The 12180-nt window shown below is 55.6% G+C and overlaps 1 protein-coding gene across 4 annotated transcripts; it reads left to right on the top strand.

Annotated features, from left to right (window-relative positions):
* The first annotated feature begins 1223 nt into the window (after positions 1-1223).
* PLIN4 (perilipin 4) lies at positions 1224-11899 on the top strand. 4 transcript variants are annotated; one of them, XM_054582841.1, is made up of 8 exons: positions 1224-1340; positions 1460-1524; positions 2017-2128; positions 2966-3027; positions 4961-8810; positions 8924-9111; positions 10634-10717; positions 10793-11899. In XM_054582841.1, exons 2-8 carry the CDS (start codon positions 1477-1479, stop codon positions 11123-11125), a joined length of 4677 nt encoding a protein of 1558 aa, XP_054438816.1. In that variant the 5' UTR covers positions 1224-1340; positions 1460-1476; the 3' UTR covers positions 11126-11899. The 4 variants fall into 4 exon arrangements, with proteins under 4 accessions (XP_054438816.1, XP_054438817.1, XP_054438815.1 ...); XM_054582842.1 differs by having other exon boundaries at positions 1260-1373; positions 2969-3027; XM_054582840.1 differs by having other exon boundaries at positions 1260-1373.
* The last annotated feature ends 281 nt before the right edge of the window (positions 11900-12180 follow it).

The raw sequence follows: 12180 nt of genomic DNA, 5'->3' as shown, positions 1-12180 counted from the left end.
CCCTGAGGGGAGGAGCACCCCCAGGCCCCCCCCCATCCCAATGTCACCTTTAGGAAGTGTTGGCTGGAGAGAGATTTAGGGATTTCCCCTTTGGTTCCTTAACTGTTTGGCAAACAGTGAAGGCTCCAAGGAGACAACCCCGGGGTCATTAGACCCAGAGACAGGACCCTCCCTTCTCCCAGCTCAGAGCCCAGAGCCACCAGCTGGGCCTTTCCCCAGCTGCCATGGGCACATGGCTGGGATCCCTGCTTCAGGGCCTGGCAGGAGGGAAACCACCCAGGGAGGGCATGGCAGCCACGTCTCTGGTCACCTGTGCACCTTTCCACAGACAGGTCGCTCTCCACACAGGCTCAGGGTTTGGATCCGAATCCTCTTTCTGCCATTTCCTGGCTCTGTGGCCTCAGGCACAAAAGTCCTCCTCCAGGAAGCTGCCTTGGATGGGCTTGAGCCTACCAGGCCTGGTTCTCATTCTTAGGCTGCCCCCGCTCTGTCAGTGCTCTGTCTTCCTTTACATTTTGGCTCCTTTCTCACGGGAAGTCCCTTCCCAAGAGCGATGTGTCCCCTCCCTGCTGAGGACAGACGCTGCTTCTCTCTGCCTGGACAATGCTAAGCTAATGCCTGTTGAGCACCTGCTGAGTACCAGGCACAGGGATAAACAGGTCACATGTGTGACTTATTTCACACTCACAACCACCCTGTTGGTCCATTTAACTAAACATTTATTAAGTGCCAACTGTGTGCCAGATACTGTTCTACTGCAGGGAACACAGGACAGAGGGAGTGTGTGGGTGCCTGGAGAAGTGTGTAGTAGGCAGAGGGGAAAGCCCACGCAAAGGCCCTGAGGCAGGACCATGCCTGGGGATTTGGAGGAACAATGAGAAGGCCCCTGTGGCTGGGGTGATCAAGGGGGAGAGGGCCAAGGAAAAGAGAATATTGTGGGCCACAGTGAGAAGTCTGAAGGGGAACCTGAGGCCAAGGCATCCCAGTAGAGCTGAGATTTGAACCATGCCCATCTTACGGGTTAAAATAGGCCAGGAGGGCATACAGGCCATGTCTCAGGGACACAGGATGGCCTGTGACTCACTCAGCTTGGTGGGGGCGGTGCTGTGGGCAGATGTGGCCCAATACTGAGAGAAGGGGAAAGGTGCAGGCCCAGGGCCCATGCTGGGCCGGGCAGGCGGGCATGTGACTGCCCAGGGCCCGCCCCCCAGCCCGCTGGCCGCCTGCCTCTGCAGGCCAGGCCTGCGCCTGCCCCAGACCCTATAAGGCCTGGGAGCTGAAAGCAGAGCCAGCTGCCAGCTGCACCACCCGTCACTCCGAAGGACCCTCACACAGTCCAGGTGAGCAATGTCAGAGTGAGGCCAGGGCTCCAGGTGGGCGTCTGGGAATGTCTGGGGGTATGGGTATGGGGCAGGAGGCCGGGAACCGCCACTTACAAACCCTCTCTGCCCCCTTCCAGCTGCTTAGAGTATTAACATGTCTGCTCAAGGGGAAGGAGGCCGGGAGCCCAAACCCAAGGGCAAGGTAAGGGGAGGTCCGGAACAGGGAGGTCCCTGCTCAGGCCTGGAATCCCCCGGAACCTTGGGAAGGTGACCTCCACAGCCCTGGGGTCTGAGAGGAGCTTTCTGGGTGGGATGGGAGGGCTCTGAGACCCACCGTGCTAACTGTCCTCTCCTATCCCTAGCGGAGGGTAAGGGTGGCTCACACAGACCTTGGCTCCTTTCCTACTGTGTGACTGTGGGCGGGCCACAGCCCCTCTCTGAGCCTCCACTTCCCCATCTGTGATGTGGGGGCCATGGAGGGGGCGCGCTTTTGGAGACTAGGCAAACCTTTCCTCCATCCCTGCGAGGCCAGCTGCATCTGCCCATTTTCCAGATGAAGAAACTGAGGCTTGAAACTCAAGGTCACTCACAAGCGGGAGCCTGAGGTGGTGCGGGAGCCCAGGGCTGTCCGGTGCTTCCCCCTGCCCCGCCCCACCACAGCCCAGCCCTGCTTATGCTGCCCCTCCCCACACAGACCCTGAGCAGCTTCTTGGGGTTCCTGCCTGGCTTCAGTTCTGCTCGGAACCCAGCGAGAGAGGTCCAGCCAGTCGCTGATCCTGCATGCGCTCCTACCCCCCAGGCCCAGGGTGAGTACACAAGTTCATAGGATGGGGGATCTGGAGGGGAACCCCAACAATGGGAAATCTATTAGGGACTCCTGGCCACTTTGGGGACATTTTATATGTGACTGGCGATACTCATTTAGCACCAGATGGGGAAACTGAGGCATAAATATGGCAGGTGTGTGACCAAAGTGGCATAAGCAGCAAAAGTGGAGGTACAAACACAGCCTGTCCCCCTGCAGTACCCCCCGTGCCCCCCTCCCCCGCATCATCCAGTTTGCAGTGCCTGTGAACCAGACACTGGGTGTTCTACAGGTATGAACTTACCAGGGATGGCTTTCCTGGTTCCCAGAGGGAGAGTGGCTTCCCTGGGGTGGTAGAGTCTGGGGGTCTCCCCACCCTCATTCTTCAGCCAGGGTACTCAGGGCACACTGGGGGGCTGGTGCAGGGGGGCCAGGGTTGGGGTGGCTGCCTGGGTTGGGCCTCCCTCTGGGCGCCAGAGCCCTTGCTAGCTGACTTCTGCTCCACATACCCATGTCTGACAGGCAACTGCCAGCTGTAGCAGGGGTGGGGTGGGGCTGACTCCTCTTCTTGCGGCCTCCCTGGGTGGGCCTCCAGCACCCAGACTGAGAATACGCCAGGGAGCCCCTGCTCCAGGAAACAGAGACCCTGGGTGGGGGGTCGAAGGGAACCCAGCCCATGGCCATGGATGTCAACTCCTGCTGTGCCTGGCGGAGTGGCTGGGACATTCCTGACCTTTCCGGCTGTGCCTGTCAATTGCGCAATGGGCACCAGGGTGGCTGATGCCAGCTCGCTTCCCTCGCCTTGCCGGGGGTGCCTGACCAGCTCCTGTCCTCGTAGCAGCTACCGACCTGAAGCAGATGGCAAGGGAGGTGGAGAAGATGCCGCCGCCTTCAGACAAGGTGAGAGGGGCTATCAGAGCCTGGTATGACAGCCTCTGCCTCCCTCAGGGGTGTTTTTTTCCTGCCTAAGGAGAGAGCAGACACCTGTGTGTCCTACCATGGGATTCCAGACATACTCTTCCCCTCTGAGCCTCCATTCCCACATCTGTGAAATGGGTACAGTACTGCCTCACTGTCCAGCATGGTCAGACTCCAAACAGCTGAGAGCCTCTCACTCTGTCTAGCTTCATGTGACCCAAACAACAGCAACTCACTCACCACATGTTGGGCTCTGAGCACCATGCTTTACATGTGCCCCTTAATGACTAATCCTCCCAACCAGCCTGTGAGGGAATAAATAATACCCTACACGATACCTGAGGCACAGAGAAGCTGAGCCACCTGCCAAAGGTCACACAGCAGGATGTGGCAGCTTGCTATCTGAACCCAGGGCAGCCAAAGGCTATAATGGACCCATGCTGCATCCACCCTCTGTCCCGAATATAGATGGGAACTGACCATGTTATCCTGTCCCCAAGTCTGGGCCAGGCCAAGGGGCTGGCGTAAGCCAGCTGAGGCCACAGCAAGGGGGCAGAGGCCTGATAGGAACTCCTCTCCCAGCACATGCCCCCACTCTGGTCTTCCAAGTCTCCCTCTGCCCTCAGCTCAACCAGATCTTAGCATTTCACGGGGCGAAGAACCTCAGCAGGTCCTTCCAGCCCAAATGAAAACAGACCCTTACCTCCTCTCCATTTATGCACGCCTTCTCTGCTCCTCCGCACTCGTGTTAACTGAGCACCTACTATCTGCAAAGTGCTTTAGGTACCTTGTGACTTGCTTCCTCCCCAAGGCCTTGAGGGAGGTGCTGTTTTAACCATCATTTTTCAGAAACCGGCTCAGAGTAGGGATGTGGCTTTCACACAGTGAGGGGAGAGAAGAGTTGAGATTTGAACCTGGATCTCTGCAGGCACAGAGCCCAAGGTTCCCACTTAATTCAATGCTGGGCAGGAGGCAGGTAGTGAGGATGAAACTCCAGAGCTTCTCCGCATCAGCACTGTGGCCATTTGGGCAGGACCACTCTTGGTTGTGAGGCTGCCCTGGGCACGGTGGGGTGCTGCACAGGATCCCAGGCCCCCACCCATTCAATGCAATTAGCGCCTTCTCCCAACAGTCAGAACCACCACAGATGTCCCCAGATATCGCCCAGTGGGGGAAGAGTGGGCAGTGGGGGACAGGATCGCCCCTCGTGAGAACCACTGAAGTAGAAATAGCACACTCATGGCTGCTCCTGAGTGGGAGCAACCCTGAGGCCATTACACCCCTTTGGTAGTTTAGGACCTGGTGTGCTCCACAATGACCAAAACCAAGGATGCCATATCCTCTGGAGTAGCCAATGTGATGGACTCAGCTAAAGGTGTGGTCCAGGGAGGACTCAGCATGACCCAAGTGCCCTTGGGTAGGTTAAAAAATAAAGTTATTAACAATTCCCTGTGGCTTGAACCCAGTACTTGTTCCTGTACTTTTCATTCACTACTTTTCCAAACATTCATTCCCTTCACTTAGTTGAACACACATTTTAATGAGCAATTTGATCTCTTCACTATAACAGGGCAAACCAGGTTCATATTCTGCTAAAAATGAACAAAAATATTTAACTCAATGGCTTGCAGACCCCAAGGCAAAGGCACCTTGTCAAGGGTTCCAAAGGTATAAGAGACCTGCTCTCAGCAATGGGGAATCTATTCAATCGAAGGAGTAGTTTGATACTATGACAAAGCTTGTTGAGCCTGAGTCCTGGAAAACCATGGGAACATCAGAGATGGGCAGTGAGGACACGGGGCCTCTGGGTAACATATCCCACTCACCAGGCACGTCAGGAATCATGTGGGTAGAAGTCTGGGATGGGAAGTACCTCCCAGGTCTGCTCTTGAGCACACATATCCTTTCTCACCAGATGACCTCCGGGACAAAGGACCTGGTGTGCTCCACAATGACCAAAACCAAGGATGCCATATCCTCCGGAGTAGCCAATGTGATGGACTCAGCTAAAGGTGTGGTCCAGGGAGGACTCAGCATGACCCAACCTGTGCTCACAGGAACCAAGGATGCTGTGGCCAGCGGGGTCATGGGAGCAGTGGGCATAGCCAAAGGTGCCATTCAGACTGGTGTGGACACCACTAAGACGGTCCTGACTGGCACCAAAGACACCGTGTCCACTGGCCTCACAGGGGCAATGAATGTGGCCAAGGGCACCGTCCAAACCGGCGTGGACACCACCAAGACGGTCCTGACCGGCACCAAAGACACAGTGTCCACTGGCCTCACTGGGGCAATGAATGTGGCCAAGGGCGCCGTCCAAACCGGCGTGGACACCACCAAGACGGTCTTGACTGGCACCAAAGACACAGTGTCCACTGGCCTCACCGGGGCAATGAATGTGGCCAAAAGTGCTGTCCAGACCGGCATGGATACTTCCAAGACCGTTCTTACGGGAACCAAAGACACCGTATCCACTGGCCTCACAGGGGCAATGAATGTGGCCAAGGGCGCCGTCCAAACCGGCGTGGACACCACCAAGACGGTCCTGACCGGCACCAAAGACACAGTGTCCACTGGCCTCACCGGGGCAATGAATGTGGCCAAAAGTGCTGTCCAGACCGGCATGGATACTTCCAAGACCGTTCTTACGGGAACCAAAGACACAGTGTCCACTGGCCTCACTGGGGCAATGAATGTGGCCAAAAGTGCTGTCCAGACCGGCATGGATACTTCTAAGACCGTTCTTACGGGCACCAAAGACACAGTGTCCACTGGCCTCACCGGGGCAATGAATGTGGCCAAAAGTGCTGTCCAGACCGGCATGGATACTTCTAAGACCGTTCTTACGGGAACCAAAGACACAGTGTCCACTGGCCTCACTGGGGCAATGAATGTGGCCAAGGGTGCCGTCCAAACCGGGGTGGACACCACCAAGACGGTCCTGACTGGCACCAAAGACACAGTGTCCACTGGCCTCACCGGGGCAATGAATGTGGCCAAGGGCGCCGTCCAAACCGGGGTGGACACCACCAAGACGGTCCTGACTGGCACCAAAGACACAGTGTCCACTGGCCTCACCGGGGCAATGAATGTGGCCAAAAGTGCTGTCCAGACCGGCATGGATACTTCCAAGACCGTTCTTACGGGAACCAAAGACACAGTGTCCACTGGCCTCACTGGGGCAATGAATGTGGCCAAGAGTGCTGTCCAGACCGGCATGGATACTTCCAAGACCGTTCTTACGGGAACCAAAGACACAGTGGCCACTGGCCTTACAGGAGCAATGGGTGTGGCCAAGGGTGCCGTCCAAACCGGCGTGGACACCACCAAGACGGTCCTGACTGGCACCAAAGACACAGTGTCCACTGGCCTCACAGGAGCAATGGGCATCGCCAAGGGTGTTGCACAAACTGGCATGGACACCACCAAAACTGTTCTTACGGGAACCAAAGATACGGTGGCCACTGGCCTCACAGGAGCAATAGGCGTGGCCAAGGGTGTTGTCCAAACTGGCATGGACACCACCAAGACGGTCCTGACTGGCACCAAAGGCACCGTGTCCACTGGCCTCACCGGGGCAATGAATGTGGCCAAGGGTGTTGTCCAAACTGGCATGGACACCACCAAGACGGTCTTGACTGGCACCAAAGGCACTGTGTCCACTGGCCTCACTGGGGCAATGAATGTGGCCAAGGGGGCCGTCCAAACCGGCGTGGACACCACCAAGACGGTCCTGACTGGCACCAAAGACACAGTGGCCACTGGCCTCACTGGAGCAATGGGAGTGGCCAAGGGTGTCGTCCAGACAGGTATGGATACTTCCAAGACTGTACTTATGGGAGCCAAAGACACAGTGGCCACTGGCCTCACAGGAGCAATGGGTGTGGCCAAGGGCGCTGTCCAGACCGGCGTCGACACCACCAAGACGGTTCTGACTGGCACCAAAGACACTGTGTCCACTGGCCTTACAGGAGCAATGGGTGTGGCCAAGGGCGCTGTCCAGACCGGCGTCGACACCACCAAGACGGTCCTGACTGGCACCAAAGACACAGTGGCCACTGGCCTTACAGGAGCAATGGGTGTGGCCAAGGGCGCTGTCCAGACCGGTGTCGACACCACCAAGACGGTCCTGACTGGCACCAAAGACACAGTGGCCACTGGCCTCACAGGAGCAATGGGCGTGGCCAAGGGTGTCGTCCAGACCGGCATGGATACTTCCAAGACTGTACTTATGGGAGCCAAAGACACAGTGGCCACTGGTCTCACCGGAGCAATGAATGTGGCCAAAAGTGTCACACAAACTGGCATGGATACCACTAAGACGGTCTTGACTGGCACCAAGGACACAGTGGCCACTGGCCTCACAGGAGCAATGGGCGTGGCAAAAGGTGTTGCACAAACTGGCATGGACACCACCAAGACGGTCTTGACTGGCACCAAGGACACGGTGGCCACTGGCCTCACAGGAGCAATGGGCATGGCCAAAGGCGCCGTCCAAACTGGCGTGAACACCACCAAGACGGTCCTGACTGGCACCAAAGACACGGTGGCCACTGGCCTCACAGGAGCAATGGGCGTGGCCAAGGGTGTCGTCCAGACCAGCGTGGATACTTCCAAGACTGTACTTATGGGAGCCAAAGACACAGTGGCCACTGGTCTCACCGGAGCAATGAATGTGGCCAAAAGTGTCACACAAACTGGCATGGATACCACTAAGACGGTCTTGACTGGCACCAAGGACACAGTGGCCACTGGCCTCACAGGAGCAATGGGCGCGGCAAAAGGTGTTGCACAAACTGGCATGGACACCACCAAGACGGTCTTGACTGGCACCAAGGACACGGTGGCCACTGGCCTCACCGGGGCAATGAATGTGGCCAAGAGTGCTGTCCAGACTGGCATGGATACTTCTAAGACTGCTCTTATGGGAACCAAAGACACAGTGTCCACTGGCCTCACTGGGGCAATGAATGTGGCCAAGGGCGCCGTCCAAACTGGCATGGACACCACCAAGACGGTCCTGACTGGCACCAAAGGCACCGTGTCCACTGGCTTCACTGGGGCAATGAATGTGGCCAAGGGTGCTGTCCAAACTGGCGTGGACACTACCAAGACGGTCTTGACTGGCACCAAAGACACAGTGTCCATGGGCCTCACAGGAGCAATGGGTGTGGCCAAGGGTGCTGTCCAGACGGGCATGGACACCGCTAAGACAGTCCTGACTGGCACCAAAGACACAGTGTCTACTGGCCTCACTGGAGCAATGGGCGTGGCTAATGTTGCTGTCAAGACTGGTGTGGACACAACCAAGACCATCCTGACTGGCACCAAAGATATGGCGTCCACTGGCTTCACTGGGGCAATGGGCGTGGCCAAAGGTGCCGTCCAGAGTGGTGTGGGAACTGTACAGAACTGGTTACCTGGCTCTGAGGAAAGCTCCTATGCTGGATTCATCAATGACAGGGACCTGGACAAATGTAGGGAAGATATTATCCTGAGCCCCCAGGAGGCTGAATCTTACAGGGTCTCCCACCTCCCAAACACTCTATGTGCACACCAGGACCTTCCCAGAGAAGCCACCACCGACAGCCATGGCCTTCTTTCTACTGTATTAACATCCACACAAGGCACCAGCCTGGGCAAGGAAAATGCTGGGTGTGTAGCTACGACATGCAGCCATGAAGGTGTCATGGGTTTTACGACACTTCCGGATGAGCTGGAGGAACTGGGGGAGATCTTCCACCCTATGAATGCTGAGGAGCAAGGTGAAAATAAAATGGGCTGGGTCCCAGGTCCTAGTGAGGGCTTTTCATCTGTCCAATCCAAGACCCGGAGGCCTTTGGGCCTTCTGGTTGAGTAATCCCATCTTTCTTTGCAGCTCAGTTGGCGGCCTCTGAGCCTGAGCCCCGAGTACCCACAGCAGACCAGAGCAGCTACTTCGTGCGTCTGGGTGACCTGGCCCACAGCTTCCGCCAGCGAGCTTTCGAGCACACCCTGAGCCACCTGCAGCACGGCCAGTTCCAAGCCAGAGCCACACTGGCCCTGCTTGAGGATTCCTTCAGTCTGGTAAGTGTCTTCCCTGCATGGGGCACGATTCTCAAAACATCTCCCCATTGTCGTGCAGTGATCGAACATCTGCCAGCCACTAAGATCACCACACGCTGCTTTCACAGGGCTTGTGTCCCAGAGAGGGAGACAACCAAACCAAAAATAGCATTCCCCCCCCTTATCTGTGGGAAATACATTCCAAGACCCACTGCAGATGCCTGACACCACAGATAGTACCAAATCCTACATATACTATGGTTTTTCCTACATATACATACCTACGATAAAGCTTAATTTATAATGTAGGCACAGTGAAAGAGTAACAGTAATAATACTTAATGCCACATTAACATTGCTTTCATTGCAGTGTGATTGTTATTCCATTATACTGTAATGAAAGCAATGTTAATGTGGCATGAAGTAAAATAAAGGTGATTTAAACATGAGCACTGATACCCCAATAGTTGATCTGGTAGCCGAGACGCCTACTGTGCCTAAAAGGCAGTGGGGCATCTACAGTGTGGATACGCTGGACAAGGCGATGAGTCATGTCCCAGGCGGGACAGAGCGAGGCCACATAAGATTTCATGACTCTATTCGGAACAATGGGCTATTTAAAAATTATGTAGTTTATTTCTGGAATTTTCCATTTCATATTTTCAAATCATGGTTAACCTTGGGTACTGAAACTACTGAAAAGAGAAATGGAGAATAAGGAGGGAGTGCTATACCTCCAGACAACAGGGATGCGAAGGAAACAAGACAGCCACACGGAGAGGGTCTGGGCCAGGCAGGAGGGCATCCCTTTGGGCCACATTGTGTCTGCCAAGAGAACCATGCAGAACTGGGGGGAAGTGAGGGCTGTAAGAACAGAGTGCCCAGCCTTGGCTGGGTAGCTCAGTTGGTTAGTGTTGCCCTGATATACCAAGGTTGCAAGTTCAACACCCAGTCAGGGCACATACGAGAGTTAACAAATGACTGCATAAATAGGTGAAACAACAAATCAATGTTTCTCTCTCTAAAAAGAGAAGTGTGCTTAATAACAAGCTGGGTGTTCAAGGAGCAGAGAGGCAACCAGGGTTGACAGGGTGAAATGAAGGTGGGGACAGGGTAGCGGGGGCCCAGGGATCTAGGGTTCAGTGATATGCAGAGATTGGGATGAGGTGTCAGTGGGACATAAGGTCTCAGATGCCCTGGGGCAGACCACACAGACCATGGTGAGGTGTTAGTTTTATCTAACAGGCATTGGGGAGCCACAGGGGGTCCTTGAGCTGTGGGGTGACAAGATCCCAGTATCTTATTTGATTTCACTGAGGACCTCATTAGAATTTAGTATTATCGCCACTATGCAAAAGACAAGCCCATCATGGCACAGGTGGCTCTAAACTCGTAGCCTTGCAACCATGCCACACAAAGGTCTAGACACAAGGCTCCAGGCCAGGCTTGGGAGTGTGCACCCTGGCCCCTCCTGCTGCTCCGGGGGGAAAGTGTGTGAAAGGTCCCTGCCAAAAGCCATCATTTCTCTGCTGGGCTTTTCCAGATTGAAAAGGCCAAGCAGGCTCCAGGAGAGCCATGGCCAGATCCAGGTCTGAGAGGCAGAGTGGAAAAAGCCGGAATCCAAGAGGTATGTACAAAAGGCCAAGGCTCCCAGAATCTTCTGCTCTCTGACCCCTAGTCACCTCTCTCCTTCTTCCTGCAGATGCCAGAGTCGGAGACTTTGTCCAGAACCTGTGGACTCATCCAGCAGCTCCATGTAGCCTACAGCACCCTGGCCTCTGGCCTCCAAGGTCTTCCGGCTGAGTTCCAGCAGCGTGTGAGGCAAGCACGGCACAGCCTCTGTGAGCTCTATGGCATCGTCTCCTCTGCCAGCTCCATCGCAGAGCTGCCAGCTGAGCGCCTGGCCCAGAGCCGTGAGAGTGTAGGCCAGGCTTGGCAAGGGCTGGAAAAGCTGCTGGAGAGCGTGCAGCACAGCCCCCAACTCAGCTGGCTGGTGGGGCCCTTTGACTTGCACCCCGGTGGGCAGCAGCTGTAGGCCCCCTCAGAGCCTCTCCAGCCTCAAAACAGCCCCAACTCCCCAAGTTCTGGACCCTGCTGGCTGGCGCAAGGAGGACTTTGTGCATTAAATGCGCCATGCTCCCAGCTCTGAGACTGTGCCATCCACCTTTCTTCCCAAGCTCAGCTGGACCTAGGAGCCCGGGGCTTCTAAGACCATTAACAGAGGGTCTGCACTTGAAAATCCTGAGCAAGCACTCCAATTAGGGAAGAGAAGTGAAATGTGCCTGAGTCTGGAAGATTCTCCATTCAGTATCCGCCCACCCAAGAACCCCATTATCTTTGCAGGGGGCAGGGGTCTTCCACCCTAGTCTGGGCCTTCAGCTACCACCTTAGCGGGTTGTCCTGCTCCTCCACCCTCACTTTAAAGCATCTACCCTGGTCCTTAGCAAGCACCTTGCACCAGAATACAGCAGAATGCCACTGTCATCCTGAGGCAGGGTCCCACTGCCTCTGCTAACCCCAGTGTGGCTAAATGAAGGGGCTTCCTGAGGACACAGCCACCAGCAGCAACTCCACTCCAGGCTTTGCAGGGTCCTTCCTTGAGGACTACATTGCTCAGAGGGTGAGAAGTGTGGTTACAAATCAAGCCCGTTCCTGTCTCTTCCACTCACCCACCTGTCCTGCCCTGTAGGCCAATCACATGATCAGAACTGAGATTCTGGTCTCTGAGACACCTGGGCCCAGAGGCTGCTCATGCCTAATAAAAGGACTTTTCCACTGGGGACAGGGCCCTAGGGTGTATGTGACAAAATGTGCTGAATGATCTTCCAGGTCTCGGAAATGTACCCCAGGCTGGAGACTAGGTTTCCTGCAATGGTTTGGGAGTGTCCCTGCCTTTCCTGGCACAGAGGTCCAAGCCCACAGCCCCTGCACCCAAATATGAAACCTCATAATGTCTGTGCAAGAAACACTCCCTCACTAGCCTCGGCCTTGCTTCAGCTGGGAGCTGTACATCAGAACCGCAGCAGCCCACCCAAGCTGTGCTGAGCTCCCACCTTCCCAAAACCCACACCACACCAACAGTGCACCCCT

The sequence above is a fragment of the Pteronotus mesoamericanus genome, unplaced genomic scaffold (assembly GCF_021234165.1).
Source record: "Pteronotus mesoamericanus isolate MK-2021 breed Mesoamerican mustached bat unplaced genomic scaffold, CSHL_Meso_final contig_726, whole genome shotgun sequence".
NCBI lineage: Eukaryota > Metazoa > Chordata > Mammalia > Chiroptera > Mormoopidae > Pteronotus > Pteronotus mesoamericanus.
The sequence above is the reverse complement of the archived record's forward strand: the minus strand, read 5'-3'. Positions and strand labels throughout refer to the sequence as shown.